Source organism: Sipha flava, unplaced genomic scaffold (assembly GCF_003268045.1).
Source record: "Sipha flava isolate LNK unplaced genomic scaffold, YSA_version1 41_pilon_pilon, whole genome shotgun sequence".
NCBI classification, from domain to species: Eukaryota; Metazoa; Arthropoda; class Insecta; order Hemiptera; family Aphididae; genus Sipha; species Sipha flava.
Genome location: NW_020273144.1, coordinates 2,475,348 through 2,492,563, shown reverse-complemented (window position 1 = coordinate 2,492,563; position 17,216 = coordinate 2,475,348). Strand labels below are relative to the sequence as shown.

The 17,216-nt window shown below is 23.4% G+C and overlaps 1 protein-coding gene across 1 annotated transcript; it reads right to left on the bottom strand.

The window, feature by feature from the left end:
* Positions 1 to 1,098: 1,098 nt before the first annotated feature.
* Positions 1,099 to 12,869, bottom strand: LOC112689044 (relaxin receptor 2). Its single transcript, XM_025562540.1, has 21 exons — positions 12,782 to 12,869; positions 12,595 to 12,720; positions 11,808 to 11,891; positions 8,136 to 8,247; positions 7,960 to 8,028; positions 7,822 to 7,893; positions 7,538 to 7,681; positions 7,385 to 7,453; positions 7,212 to 7,283; positions 7,045 to 7,116; positions 6,912 to 6,983; positions 6,779 to 6,850; positions 6,404 to 6,475; positions 6,259 to 6,329; positions 6,008 to 6,175; positions 5,789 to 5,934; positions 4,709 to 4,859; positions 3,977 to 4,106; positions 3,713 to 3,903; positions 3,498 to 3,638; positions 1,099 to 1,370 (listed from the first exon to the last, which is right to left on the bottom strand). Exons 1-21 carry the CDS (start codon positions 12,867 to 12,869, stop codon positions 1,225 to 1,227), a joined length of 2,268 nt encoding a protein of 755 aa, XP_025418325.1. The 3' UTR covers positions 1,099 to 1,224.
* Positions 12,870 to 17,216: the final 4,347 nt, after the last annotated feature.

Below are 17,216 nucleotides of genomic sequence, written 5' to 3'. Positions count from 1 at the left end.
TTCATAGACAATATACAATAGTAGATAAGTACCTGATTAATACATAATTCAAATAGGGCAAAACTTCTGTGTCGAAAGATACTCCACAGTCGGGTGAGATATAATGATGGATGAATGGTATAGCAGTATTGGTCTTTTAATCTAGAAACTAATGTATTATTGGTCTTGAAAAAACGACACTGAATGTAAGAGGTTAGATAGATCAGCTCAGATTACAAAAGATTGTTGGTATAAAAGAAAAACAAAATGTCTTAATAAAGTAGGTTGAAGTTCAAATATTCTAACATTCACCAAAAAAAAAAAGCCATTTAAAATATTCCGAATCTATTAAATGTTTAAATAACTAATCTCCTACTATGGTTTAATTAAAACTAAAATATCCGATTTCATCAACATTTAATTTAGTAACTTTTTTAAAACATTTATACGACTTTCCAGGATTTTCTTTTCCTTGGCTACAAAGAATAACTATAAAAAATGTTGCATCCATAATTTATTTTTAATAAATGTGTTAAAGAAAAATATTAAAACTGCAAATTCTCTTATCTGTATGATGTGGTTACGTAAGCATATGAATTATTAAAAGAAAAAAAATGTAAAGAGAAATCAATAAGCCCGGGGGTGGATCAAGAAATCATTAAAGACTGGGGTAGTTAAAATTATTAGCATCCAGTTCTACCAATAATTTTCTCCAGTAGCTTATAATATTATTATAAGCTCTTACATTCTTAGATTTACCACTGAATATACTTTGGTATACTAAAAAGTATTCAATAATAAATGCATAAAAACATATATTTCTGGTTAGGTTTGGGTTAGTATTACGGTTCAAAATACATTTATTGCAGATTATATTTATATTATAATAAATTTTCCAAAGTTAAATAAGCTATAAACTAATACTAGTTTATAATTTTTGTAATAGGTTTTTTATGTTATATTAAAAATATTAGATCTCTAGAAATAATTTCTAAATAATTATTATATAATTTCATTTTCTATCCAACTATCGCATTTTTAATATCTTGATTTGTAATGATATAAAATAAAGTTATTGAATAAAACAAACGATTACATCAAGCTTTTTAAAGTATGGCTAGATAATTTATAGCATTCATTAAATATTAAATATCAATTTCAAACGTTTTTTTTTATTTTATACTACTAAAATAAGTATGATATGTAATTGTATTCTATGCTACAAATTAATATTGGATATTTGATTTATTCTCCGTTTGTAGTTTCAACGCTGCTTTCTTGAATTTTAAGTTCTTCTTTTGGTGTAATTTCCAATTTCTTTTCATTTTTCTTTAAAGTTTTATGATTCGTTGATATTGAAGGATATGAAGACAGTGAAGATTCTATCACACCTAAAGTGTATAAATTAATATTATAAGATGCTTTAAATGATATATAAAAAACCACACAGAGCTTAATATTGCTTAAATCATAAAATTATACTATCATATGTTTGTTTTAAAAATATATTTTGTTTGAAATAATTATAATTTTAATTTGTTATTTTCCTTTTTCAGATATAATTTTATTAATTATGTGAATGTTTCTATCTTTGTTATGTTAATATATATTACATTTTACTATCATTAGTCGAATATTGGCAATCTTATGATGTAATGAAACTTAGGAAGGCATAATTTAAATGTATTTATTTTATTACTACAGTGAAACTTCTGAATCTCAAAGTCGCAAAGGACAAAAAAAAATTCTATATATCAAAACTTAGAAGTTACTGAGAGAATTTAAAACATAAATAAAATTTGAAATAAAAACATTTAATTATTGGGAAAAATATGTATTTATAATATAAAATTTATTTATATATTCTATACATATTATTAGTATTCGTCATTTGAGTAAATATACATTTTCTATGAAAGTCTAAAATCTATTATTTTTTTTTTTTTTTTTTAGTATTATCAATAAAACTACAATTAAAATTATTTCCACTATTAAATTTAGAAAAAATATTGTCAGAAACTGCTGACTGTTGTTTAACGTATCTTCTAAACTTATGAATATAAGTCCTTGTAGCTTTAACGCTGTTATCGGTCACTAGCTGAACTGTAATTAAATATCAACGTAATTACAACGTTTTGTGTACAAGCTCTATCATTTACTTATATTTTATAGTCTGAGCATCTTATAATTTATCTTATCTGTCATATATTCAAGTCAGTGAATCGTAATAGGGCGATGGATATCGAATAATAACTTCGACTTGTAGAAAAATTCAACATATGGAAATTCGACATACAAAAACTGAGATACCGGAGTTGGAGATAGTGAAGTTCCACTGTATTAACATTAAATAAATATAATCTATAAAATCAATTTATCGTCGATTTGAATAAACTTATATAATTGTTTTATTATTTCATGTTTAAACCTTAAGTTGATACCAATCTTTTGTTTTTTCTCCTAAGTTGTTTGGAACCCTTGACTACGTTTAACGCTCATAAAATATAAAATCTATATCTGTAATAATTTAAAATTGTTTTAAACCGGCATTTTACGTTATCATAAAATAGTTTTTTTTTTTTTTAATAAGAAACACTTTTAAAATTTGTTTAATTTTAATATTATATTCTCAATAATTTGATGTTAGATGTTGTTTGATCTAGTTAATTTTATGTTTGTTAGTTATTTGTAAATTGTAAAAATTACAGCAATGCAATTAGATTAGTTGTACATAGAATTTAAGTAATTAACAATATTTTTTAAAAATAAGATAAAATAAAAAATAAAAAATAAAATAAAAAAATATTTATGTATACAATTAAATAAGGTAGCCCGAGGAATTTATGAAATTAATAATGATTAATGATAAGAATGGAGCAGGAGTCGAAGAGAGGGTTTAAATCAGGGATTATAGGCAAAGAAAGATAAGAATAAAAAAACAAGTTGTCTTCTAGGAAGCAGGGAAGAACAGTTGAATATAATGTAATTAAAATCGCATACTGATTCTTTATGATTACTGGTACAGAATGGAGAAGAATTAAGGAAAAGCTTGAAATAATGGTGGGGGATGAGACTGTGTCCAATACGGAGATGGGTGAATATGTTATGAATTGTTAATTTGTTAAATATTTCTTTTAAAAAAAAAGAATAATAAAAAATAGTTAATTTAAAATTAAAATTTCTTAAATATCCAATGTTATTAAAGTTAATAACTAGATATTAAAATATTAATTATATCATGTTACCTATATGGATTTTTGACGTTATATTACTAAAAAACATATACATAAGATAGACTCCCGCAGTAATGGTTGAATAGAGTGAATTAAAGTTATTAGAGTTGTTTAATAATTAATAAGATTCAAAACTGAAGAATGCAAAATACAGATATTGATAAAAAAAAGCGTAATACGAAAACTTCTAATAGAATTAAAAACTTTTGAAACAAAGAAAGCATCTACTAAACTAAAGGTATTCAAGTGCCTTCAAGTTAAAATAATAAATCGTTAAAAATTCACCGTTGATTGAGTAAGGTATCTTAAATATCTTCTTTGAAGTTATTACGCTCCTGTACTTGGGTGTTGTAAAAGTGTACAATAATGGGTTTACAAATGCATTGATGGGCACAACAAATATTATTAACCACACGTATATTTTACCTAAAAATCAACATAAGAATTATAACTGATAATAATTACATTTATACTGGTTGGTATAAAAAACAAATTTGTACTTGAGATATGGAATTTTTTTAATGCAGCAAACTTCAAAATTATAATTGGTAACCAACAAATGCAATTTGCCAAGACGATGAAAAAAAAACGAACTGCAAAATCAAAATCACCAGTAGATATGCGAGCAGCTTGTCTTGTTTTTCTTACATTTATGAACATTAATGCATATAAAACGGTCAAAAGCAATAAACTACAATTATAATGAAAAAAAAAAAATTCAGTTATACTGTTCACGAACCTGAATAATATATTAATTTCAATACCTTGTAGTATGTAAACCTAAAAACATAAATGCTGAATATTGCCATCCAATAACAAATGGATCTTCAATATATAAAGGATAACAGAGTCCGTTAGATCCATAAAATTTTGATGAATGTTTCCATAAAATTACTACAGCAAATAATTAACAATTAAATAATATATTCATATACATCTTAAAAGTAAAAAATGGTAACAAAGAAGTCTAAAAAAGATCAGTACATAAAAAAAAATTAAAAATAAATATGATTGATTATAAATGTTAATGATGTATTTATATATAATTGTATAGATAAATACAAATAATAATAATTAAAAAACTTAAAAACTAGCATATTTTCACAGTTATAAATGTATCGGTTTGATACCTTGGTTTAAGTTAAATTTGTTACATAACCTATACATAGTAAAAACTACAATTTTTAGTATGATTAATTGAATTGAAATATGAAAAAATTAAATTTTTTTCTCTAACTTTTATTTTTATTTTTACTTTATCTATAGGTTTTATTTCATAAAAGAATTTCAAATGTTTATTTTAAGATGTACACTTTATACTTAATAAAAGTTTAGTATTAAGTAATGTAATTTTTCTCCCAGCTGAAGTGTGTTACATTTTTTTACTTTTATTTATAATTTTTGTAAAGTATGCATATCTTGATATAATACACGAGTAATTTCAGTATGTAATTAATAAATAATATAAAAATACTTATAACTCGCATAAAACTTACGTGGTGCTATTGATATACATATTCCAACAAACCAAATCGATACCATAATGTAAATTGCTGTTTTTAATTTCAAAACTTGATACCCAGAAAGTGGCACGGCAATTAATAAAAACCTTTCCAAACTTAGAAACACTAATATAAGCATAGAAACCTAGAAGAAATAACAATATAACTAGTATTTTTATTATTTTATTGCACAACGGATATTGAAATTAACATTTATAAATTAGTACCTAATTTACTTACGTATAATAACATGCATTTTTATATTTTTATTATTGATTAAATCATCAAATTACATTTTTTTTTAATATTAATAAACTTCTTATTTTTTATTTACTTTTTACTTAAAATACTTTTATAATTGATGCATAAATTATGTACAGTATAAAAAACAAACTTAAAATTTCAATCACCATAGTTAAAATACATGAGTATCGTATGATTTTATAGTTATAAAAATTATTTTATTACTTACAAATTGAAAAAAAAAATTATTTACATACAAAGATACAAACTAGGTACTAAAAAAGGCTGTGGTACAAACAATATGTTGGTATAAATATGAGTATATCTGAAACAGTAGCGTGGTGATGATATTATTTTGGAGCAATTGCTCCTTAAAAATGTTTGGTAGGTGGGTCGTCCCCAGCCAAAAAATACTTAACAATAAGTACAACAATAATATGGATACACCATAACATCATGTTAAATGTTTTAAGTGATAGTAAATATTTGGCGCACAAATGTACTGCAAATGATCCGTTACACTAGAAACAATTGGTGCTAAGTAAGCTCTTCAAGAAAAATTAGTTCAACACGCCACCCACTGAGCTGAAGTACCTATACCAAGAACCAGAGGCTACTATAACAATAAATAATTATCTGTAAGTATATTTTCAACCGCTACAATATTATTATCGTACTTTAATAGAAACTAATCCCGAGTTTCAAAAAAATAATATTTAGTGAATGATTTACGGTAAGAAAACTATGAGAAATGGTACCAAACTATTTTCATAAAAATAAATAGGCATTTAAAATAAAACAAAATAATTTTTGAAAAAATGCTGTACATACTTCTGACGAAATTACTGCAATCATGCCAATTGCTGTGCATAAATAGGATGACTCCCATTCCTGTGCATAACGATAATATTTACTACGGTATATTATATCGTGATAACCAATAACCGTTAAATATATCACCATAAACAGATCTGCAACTAAGACTTACAAGTTTACTTAAAACTTATACGATATGGTATGTGAGCCACATTAAGAATTGTAAATTATTACCAGCCAAATTTCGTATGACAAAGTTAATCGCTTTGTTTTCGTCTCCAAAATTACTAAACATCCGGCCATATAGTACCAGTGCATTCATAATCAATGTAAAAACTGTTATCATCCATAAAAACCATCGAAAAATTGAATTCGGAAGAAGATTTAAACTTGAAGACAGACCTAAGTTTACAATATCATTTGGTTTTGTAATATGATTGTGTGCGTATGCAAATGTGTCAGTATTTTAATTGTAATTTACTTACTATCCGTATTCGGTAAACAAACTTCAACACGTTTAACATACAAAACACAATAATGAAATTCTTTTAAGTAACTGAAATAAAATATGTCGAACAGTTTTATATTTGAATGTAAAAAACAAAATAACATTATTTTAATAGAACTTACAGGAATTGAAGGTTATCCAGATTATTAAATAATGACATATCAATGTTATCTTTATTAATACCATTCATATCTCTGTAAAACATTTTTAGGATTAAATTTTAATAAGAAATTATGGCCCGAGATCTAGACTACAAAAAAATATTCGATTACATTATTATAGAGACATAATTTTATCACATGTAGAACACAAGTAGATACTTTACACTTTTTGAAATCGATAGGTCTTAACGTATCACAAGGCCACTAGAAAGTTCACTTTTGATCCAGGTATCATTTATATCATAAGACATAACATAAGTTATACTTATTTAATATATTTTTAATAAATATTGTAAAATAAGTTGTTATTAATAAAAATTAATGTATAATACTTACAAAGAGTAAAGGTTTTTTATTCCAGTGAAAACATCACCGTTTATTTGTGTTAATGGATTATTTCCTATTGCTCTAAAAATTATTAAATTATTAAACTTAAATTAGTTAATCTATAAATTGTGAATAATATTACAATTTGTTCAATAATTGTAATGGATGAAATAGTTCTGGTGCGATTGTTGTAATTTTATTGTTGATTATATTTCTGTAAAAATAAGATATTATATTACACAATTCTTTAATTTTTATGTCATTTTTTTTATTACAGTTCAACAAGTTTTTTTAAATTTTTAAATGCACTTTTGTGAATTACTGTAATTGCATTGTTACCTAAATCCCTGAAAAAAATAAACTCAATTGGGTAATGAATAGTATATATAGTTATATTGAAGTTAAGATGTTTAACCAAATTAAATCATATTAAAAATCTTACAAATCTCGTATGTTTGGTAATCCATAAAATAGAAACTCATTTATTGTTTCAATGCAATTCCAATTAAGATGCCTTTTTCAAACAACATAACATATTTAGATAATATATATTATATTAAACACATTAATGATGAAATAATATAAAAATCTACTATCATTATAAGAAATACTTACAGAAGTGTTAGATTTATTAAAATAGGAAAATTTTCATTCTTAAAAGTCAACAAATTATGTGATAAATCTCTAAAATAATTTTACGAAAAAAAAAATTAAATAAACAATCAATTTTATTACATTTTAAAATAGTAAATATATTTTGTATCTTACAGCCACGTTAATTTAGTCATATGCTTCCAAGAGTTTAAATTCAGAAACTCTAAGTAATTGTAATCCAAAAATAAAGTCACAACATTATTTAATCCGTAAAGAGCGTCTTCTTCCAATACTTTCAAGTTATTATTTAACAAATGGCTAAAATTTAATAAGCTTAGTTATAATGTAATTAATATTTATTATTATTTTTTGATAAAGATATTCATTACAATACTCGTATTCATTTTTTTTCACTTATATCTTAAAATTATATACAAAATTATTTGAAAATTACTTACAGCCAAATTAGATTATTTTGATGTTTGAAAACAAACGGAGGTACTTTTGACAATTGATTATATTGCAAGTGTCTATATAGAGAAATGTTTTTCAAAGTATCATACATTTTTCATTTTAATCTTTATAGTACTACTCACATAACTCTTAACAAATGATATCCTTCGAACGAATCATTTGAAAGCACTACAGAGTTGTTTATCATCAATCTAAAATGATTTCAATTAAAATTGTTCTTTAATCATTTTTTTGACAACCAATTCAAAATACAGGTATATGAAATATAATAGGTATAAGTTGATTCTATTATACTTACATCTTTTTTACGTTCGATGAAACATTTTTTGGTACTTTTGTCAGTCCAACATTATTGCAACGTAACGATGTTCCATTTCTACAATCACACTTGACCGGATATCCATTTAAAGCTAACGAGTGAAAGAGTTTTATAAAAGTTCACAATATTTTTAAATAAAACAAGAACCGTTTACAAAAATATAATTAAAATGTCTTAACACATAGATAACGAAAGATGAACATCTTTTGGGTCTGATGATAATATTTGAAACAAATTAACGTAAGTACATACGTCAATAAAAATAAATATAGTCAAACGTCTATTAATAAACACCTCTAAAAAGGCTAGTTTTTAGATTTCTCATTAATACTCGTATATTGCAGTATAGACCACTTAATTGAAGACATTGATATCACAACTTTTTTTTAATCTTATGATTTATCACTCATTAATGAAAACAATTAAAATTAGTAAATTAAGATGAACATTACTTAGTTATTTGTACACTAAATAAAAAAATCTGAAAAAATTAGTTTCACATATAATACTACAAAAAAACTCATAAAAAAGTAATAAAAATTAACTACAGTAAAATATATAGGTTAATATTTAAAAAATATTATATTATAAAAATAATGAAACAGAATTGGTTAAAATTCACATAGTTACTAATCTTTTTAATTATTTATAAATTTGTTTATCTAAACAATCAAAGGTTTTTAACTCCAAGTTACTATGCAGAGAATTTGCTGTAATATTGTAGTATTGTTCATCTTGTAGTAAAACATATACGAGTATATTTGATAAAAAAACATTTTAAATATTATATGTATAACCAAAGCCAAAACTATTTGATATAAAACATTCGAACTATCGTGAATATAATCAAAATGAACTTCAAGTTAACGTGAAATAAATTTAATTAAATTTTTGGTCAATTTCTAATTATCTTCATTTTTTTTATGTCTATATATATAAAAATTAATGTTTGTGTATAAGTCTTATATGCCTTTCTAAGCCGTTTATCCGATTGCAATGAAAATTTGGGATTCTTCAAACATTATTATAATTCGGTTGGACATATGTCCGCGAAGATTTCTGAATCAGTAAAACCATCTTAAGATGACAATCACTACAAGTATATAGACTGAATTTGAAAAATCCATATTTCTCACATAGACAGTTGTATATGGCCTGCTCATGCGTTGGAAAACCTTCTGATTTATTTGTATATGCACCAGAAGGAAAAACAAAAAAATATTGTTTCTCCAAATGCGCTTCAATAAATAGCATTCAATCAAAAACTTAAATTATCAGAATTTTATCGATAAAATTAATAAAAATACATAATAATCCAAAATAAATTGATTATTGTTGTAACAATATAAGTATTTTTTTGAATTTAGTAAACGAAATAGCAAACCGTGACGGGTATACTATATTTAATATTTACCTATTACAATACATAAAAAGTTATTTTAATATTTTCACCATTATTTCGGGTAATTTACACTTAAAAAAGCATTGCTTCTACATCAAGAAACACCCAAAAGGAGTTGAACACCCACAATTTTCTCACCCAACAATGTCGGGTGATTCAATTAATTACTAACAATTTTAAACCCAAGTAAATTTATTGTTTGTGTGATGTCATTATTTTATTTTAGAATTCATACGCTTGCTGCATTTAGTATTTAATAATAAAGATTTTTTTGACAATGTAACCGAAAGAAATAAAAATCCTTTATTAATTACATGACCCTACACTTTTATTTTATGCTTAAATAACTATTTTAATAATTCTGACAGGAACACGTGTTCCTTTAATAACTCTATGTCTAAAAACCAGATCCGTACTTCTCATTTAACTAGCTTAATCACGATGGCGAAAAATGTGTTAAACTTTGGGTTTAGCGAAGCATTTTGCTTGTCGGGTAGTAAATGACGCAAGTAAAGGTGCGTTCACTATAACTATAAATACTTTATTCACGCATACAACCGAACGAACATGTCTCGACATGTAGATATTAGCTCTCCTCGGATGACACTAATTCATATAAAAATATCTCAAATTTTTCTATATATAAAAAATCTTTAATACTACTAACGCGTATTAATAGTAATTTTTGTAAGTCAATCTCGTGTTCCTCAACTGTACGTGCCAACATACATGTATTGCAGCTAAATTCTCTATTGTTCATAAGAAACAGTTTTAATGTTTTGTATTATATCCGTATTTTCACCTTTGTTTAATAACGATAAGAATTTTATTATTCTCAACACGAATATTTCCTATGTAGTATATTGTATAAACTACTCAGACTAAACCCTTGTTAGTTGGGTCAACATGTAGTCAACATAGTTAACATAGTGATGTAAACAAAATGCGAAAACGGAAATACGTATTATTATATCAATCCAACTTTATACACTTTATACATTTAATATTGTGCCAAAATGAAGATATATGATATATATATATATATATAATATATAATATATATGATTACCTTAAGAAATTATAAAACTATAGCACAAATGTCCGTATAATCCTTTAATATTTTTTAATTAAATAGTATACCAATTCTGTAATCAATAAACAATGTAGATATTGGCAAATAAAGTCCTTAGTATCTATGATTATTGAATCATAGTTTGAAGCACATAAAATTGATAATTTTAAATTATATTAAAAAAAAAAAGTATCAATCATCATCATCAAGTTGTACATGTTTAAAAAGGAAAGGAAGGTGTCGTTATTTATAAAAAAACTAAACACTAATTTTTAATGCTATTTTTGGAGAAAAAAAATAATAACTAGTCAAAAATCACTAATAAGTATATAAAACTAATTTATTTTAATCAATTCAACCAATTCATGTAATTTTGTACTCTCATCATATGAAATTATTGTGCAGATAGTTGTCTAGATTTTTTATGTAAAATAATGAAAGATAAAACAATTTTCTTATAAATTTAAATATAAACATTATTTTGTATATTATGAACAGTTTTTTAAATAAATATTTTTATTATTTTTATTATTATAATATTATAAATTTAATTAATAATTATATTAAAAAGTAGTAAAAAAATATAATAAGAACGCAAACGCAAATAATTAGTAATTATAATAAAATTAAAACAATTTTAAAACTGTTTAAACATTCTTTAGTTTTACGGTATTTTGAAGTTTAAATTTTCTTTTTTTTAACGGATTTAACCAAATATTCAGTTTTGAACACATATTAAAATGGTTTAAAGTTAACACGCATAAAATATTCCGGCTATCAGACACATGTATTTCACAATTTATTTAAAGAAATATAAATGGTAGTACGAGTAGAATAACATTCATTAATGTTTTCATTTACGTTTTCTTTTACGTTTTAGAAAAACATTGAAAATCAAAAAAATTCACACTAGTATTGAATTTCCTATTGAAATAGTACATGTCGTACAATTGTGGTTTTAAGTACCTACAGCAAAAATACCACTCAAACACATTACAGTGAAACCAATACATCTACAATATAAATCAATATAAAAATAATATACATTTCTTGTTATAATACTTCAAAAATAAATGAAACTTAAAACTACTGAAAGAGTTATAATTAATTTAAAAAAAAATTATATTCCTACATTATCCAAAATATATAAAAGAAAAAAATTGTAATGCAAGCTCACCACAAGGAATAGGATGTCTTTTGAGGCCTGTGAAATTACTTTTTATAGCTTGGCCATAAAATTGTATACCTCCAAACAAATCAGCTAAAAATAATATAAATATAAATAAACTGCTTAAAGATTATTTTATTATTAAATTTTAATTAATGTGTACTTTTAAAACCTCTAAAATTAAATATTGTATTAAACAAAATATTTTATTTAAAAATGTAATTTACAATTTTGTTTAAGAACATTACATTTATAATTTATTCTAATATGTTTTTCTACAAAATATTTACTAATATAGTTAATGAATTATCTAAAAAATATTATTATCGTTTATCTTTTAATATTCTAATGAATTTTAAGTGTACTTTTGACGTTTACATAAGCAAATAAGAAAATTTAAGAGCTTTAAGACTTTTTAGTCTATTCTTTTTACTATAAAGAATAAAACATTATTGGAAAAGAAGTTTTGTTCGTTTCACTAAATATAAGTTATAAAGTATAACAAAGTATTTTACACATTAAAAATTTCTAAATAAAAAACAATTATACAATTTATGATGAAAACATTTACAGGAGATATTTTCTTTTCTATTAACATTTTTTTTTATTTTTTTTTTTTTTATTTTAATATTTATTTAAATTATAAGTTTTTTTCATCTATTCTAACTAATTTTTAATAAAATTAAAAAAAGGTTTTAATTTATTAAATAATAATTAATGGTTCATGAAAAACATGATTAAAATTAAATTAAGTTGTACTAGACTCAGTTATTTAATGAATATTTTATGTACTAACCACAAGTGAGTTGGTTTTCGTCTTCTCCGTGTGGGCAATCGCGAAAATTATTACACCTGTATTTATTTGGGATACATATATCCGAATTGTTACACAAGAATGTACCTTCGTGACATTGTTTCGAACCTATAAAAACCATTTAAAAACCATTTGACCCGCATAATTAAAATGTTCAAACATTATTTACCATAATTTAAATACAAAGTAATAAGAGTCAGTGAAAATATGCATGTTATTATAAATATACTAATTATAGCCGATCGAGTAGCTGCCATAGTGGTTTTTAGAAATCTAAACATTGAATACTGTGGGGCAGTAACAGAATTTGTAGTTTTATAGGTATTTGTTTAATATTTAAAATACATGTATTTGCTCATCATTTATCCCCTGTTATTCTAATCCGTGACGATCGCCTTGTTTACAATATTATTTAATGGAGACCATAATTGAGATTGAATGAAATAGCGCGTAGATGGAGTTTGCAATTAAATCTTTTGGTATACAGTTTGCATATTAATGTATTACAATGTTACTGGCGCACTCGAATTATGAGTAAACACATCGAAATATATGGTATATTCGTGTTGATTGTTTAGTACATTTCACAATAGTTAAATTGTAAAACTAAATCGCATTTCCAATGAAAAAATGAAATTTTAATATCTGTTATAGCTATGGTTAGATGAAAAGTACTATTTTAATTTATGCATTTTCCGTTTAATTCACTGAAAAAGTACGAGTATATGATCATATTTTGTATTTAAAATGTATAATTGAAAGCGTATTGTTTACAATGTACTCATACGAATAAAAAAAATAAAAAGTTTAATTATTTTAATATCATAATTTTGTATGATGATACTTTAAATTTTTCAAATAGATAATATAGCAAGGTTTTTCTTTGATAAATATAATATACAATTGCTATAATGTATTAAAGTATAAAAGCAATAAATATATATATATATATATATATATATATATATATATATATACAATACAATCAATTCAATATTAATCGATAACAAAAACAATCATATTACTTTATTTTTATATTAATTATTTTTAATTATATTTACTACCGTTTATATTATCGATAATAATTAATGACGATAAAATAATAATTATTACAGGTATAATATATTATTTAATTACAATCAATGAAGTACTTTAGACCTGGAATGGTGATTTGAATATTTTATTTTTATCATATTTAAAAAAAAAAAAAAATGTTATTCAACGAAAAAAAATATTATTGTTATAAGATTTATCTTATTTTCATATCCTATTATATTTAAGAAATACATTGAATAAAATATTTGAATAATAAGTGATGGCCACTAGTAAAAAATATTTTTCAACTTCTAAAAAATAAAAATTTATATCAATAGTTAGTAAATAATAAAATTACATAACATAGTTACACATGGGTTTTTTTATAGTTTGAAAATACTTATTTTAAAAAATATCCAAAGTTGCTACCCAAATTGTGATACTCAGTATTTAATGGCTTTGAAAATATTATTATTTTATTAATTATAACAGCTATTATGCAATACTATAATTAATATTTAATTCAATTTTACTTTTAGATCTTTTAAATTTATTTAAAGTTTATTTATATATAATATTCATTATTAAAATAATATTTTCTTCAAAGTAAAAAGTACAATGTATTTTTTAACTACCTCTGCTTGGACGTCAAAATTATTTTTATGATATAATTATAATTACTTTCAAATTAAATTTCATCATTTCTTTTTGCTCTCTTTTATATGTAATATAAATAGCATAAACAAATTGAATAATTTGCAATTTGTTAGTTAGAAAACATTAATTTTTGTTGAAAAAATAGTATAATACTTTAGTTATTACAGTTTGTAATATATCTAACTCTTTCTCAAAGGAAATATTTCTCTATATGTTCTTTGATATCATTTTATTAATATTCTACCATTGAAATTAAAATAAAAATATAAACCATCATATTATTAAAATCAGCAGTCACTAAGAATCACTATAATTTTATTAAATTTGTTGAATTTGAACGATTACAGTGACGTTAGTGGTTTCGTCATGTAGACATTACTAATTTTAACAATATGATAACATATCTGTTTATTATAAAATCAACGATTCTACTGGTTGATTAACATACTACTTTTTGATTAGATACACATTTTGTGATCATTACCTGCTTATTTCTTTTTTTACGTTCTTCTTCAAGAAGTAGAAATAATAGTCTATCAGTTTGGGTAAAAAAGACAAAATGAATAACAATAGTTATCATAAGATCATTTATTACTGAAAAAACCATTTGTATTAAATAAAATCATCTGTGTCTTCCACTGACGCATGAAAATCTTTAGTGATAGGGAACTACAAATATTTACAAAACCATAAATCTCAAAATATTATGTGAATTCATTTTTTTCTTTAGGTATCAATTAAATTAATTTATCAAAACAATATACACTCTTATAAAAATAATTTAATTATAAATTATTATTTATTTACGATGACAATATTAATGGAATGATTAATGCATATAATGAATACTGTATTTGTAAAACATTATGTAATTATTCAGTTTGCGTTTTTAATGGTTTATTTTTAAAATATTTTAGTTATATTTATTTCTATAGTTAATAAAATAAAATTAGCGCGTGTTCGACTGCGTAACCAACCATAGGGTTGAATACAATAAAAGAAAAAAGAAAATATTCTTTATGTGATTTTCAATAAATCCCAAATACATTTTATTTCAGTTAAAATAAAAATTATAATTTTTTATAAGTTATAACCTAAAATGTTGCATTTGAAAACTATACACTTTTAATTTCGACCACAATAAGGTTGATAGAAAAAAATCGCGCATTTTATCGATCATTGTATAACAAAATACCACATACTTTTAATGGGTTAAAACCGCACTCTATTTTTAGTGTTAAAGGACGGATAAAATATGATAAGCTACTATACAATAATCATGCTAACACGTTTTAACGTTTTAAGTCTTTAGTCGCCAATAGTTATTAATAATTTACCTATATACCAATTAAAACCTAAGTGACTTTTACATTTTTACAATGAATATTAAAATTATTGATAAAAGTGTGTAATAGTGCGAGTATGGTTTTGCGGGGTTTGTAAATAAAACAATGAAAATTCAAATTTAAGAGGTAGTTTCAAATCACGATATATTAAGCTGCCAAAATGAAAAAGGAAACGAAGAAGATAAGAAAAATTTTAACAAAATATGTGTAAATCGAAGATTTATAATCAAATAATCTTATTTATACCTATTCAAATATAGAGTCCATGAAAAAATTATTAAATTAGTTTATTACCTTAAGACATTTTATTGTTTTCATAAAATTAGCCGAAATTATTTTCAAAACATATAAAATAAAAACTAAATATATGATATTTGAACTATATCGTATAATTGAACTATTTATTTTTTATTTTTTTATCTTTTATAAATTGTAAAACAAGAACCACTTCATATTCATACTCACATGAAAGCTTTAGATCATTTTTTCAAATGCATTAACTATTTATAAATTTAAAATAATGCCTTGTTGACGTACCCAATTATATAACCTTACTTTACATCGACACATAATCAATTGTATGTGCCTAGAAATAAATCTAACTTCAACTTATATAGTTTCTCGGCAAGTATAGGTATACTAGTATACAGAAACACGTATATTGATTTTTGTTTTTAGTGAAGCTCATGAAATTAATTGTGAATTTCACCCGTTAACTTGAGAACATAATGCGTCTGTAACAACGCGGAACTGTATCTCAGATCACTTTGCTGCATTGGGTTTCAATTAACCGGAGAGAAAAGCTACGTTTGAAAATCAAAAGCTATCAAAAGCTTTTTCTATATCTGTATAAATCACACTAGCTTATGGTTTATTATAAATAAATTTAAAATATCGTATTTACATACATGTACCTATATTTCGCACATTCATAAGCGTGCGCAGAAATATATTTCAGGGGGTGCTTACAATACTTTTGGGCTTTATCTTAACAAAATATGTAAGTATATTTAATAAATTATAATCTATAAATAATTAAATAAACAGAACTTTCATTTTTTTTTAAATAGTGTGGTATATATATAGTCATAATAAATATGTTTTCCTTCAATTTTTATATTTTTCTTATATTGTTATATCTCTTCTCTCTTTGTTATATCATAATAAGTTTTGCACAGTAAATTATAAAATTTTATTTTATTTTTTCTATTACGAAACATAAACAATTTTTTCTCAAATATTTTAGAATAAATTACATTTAATTTAAGCAACATCTGTTAAGATACGGGTTTCTTATTCTTAGACTTAAGAGGTACTTTACTTAAATGTAGGGCCCCACTTATTTCATTTCAGGGGTGTTTGGACATACCCAACAACTCCCGTGCACACACCTATGCTTACAGTAAATCGATTTTGTCTAAAACCATGTTATTTATTTATTTATTTTTTTTATTATTTTTTAATAAATAAGACATTCTTAGCCTATGGCTATCTACATTTATGGATAATAAAGAATATTAGTTTGTGATTATTTTAAAAGGATAGTTAAAAATAAATAAAACATTA

Excerpts from the sequence above, each read along its gene's own strand:
- LOC112689044 (XM_025562540.1), bottom strand. The coding sequence starts at position 12,869 with ATGGCAGCTACTCGATCGGCTATAATTAGTATATTTATAATAACATGC. Across the intron at positions 7,454-7,537 it reads ATGACTAAATTAACGTGGCT|AGATTTATCACATAATTTGT; the intron begins GTAAGATACAAA and ends AAATTATTTTAG. Across the intron at positions 7,284-7,384 it reads TTAATAAATCTAACACTTCT|GCATCTTAATTGGAATTGCA; the intron begins GTAAGTATTTCT and ends TGTTTGAAAAAG.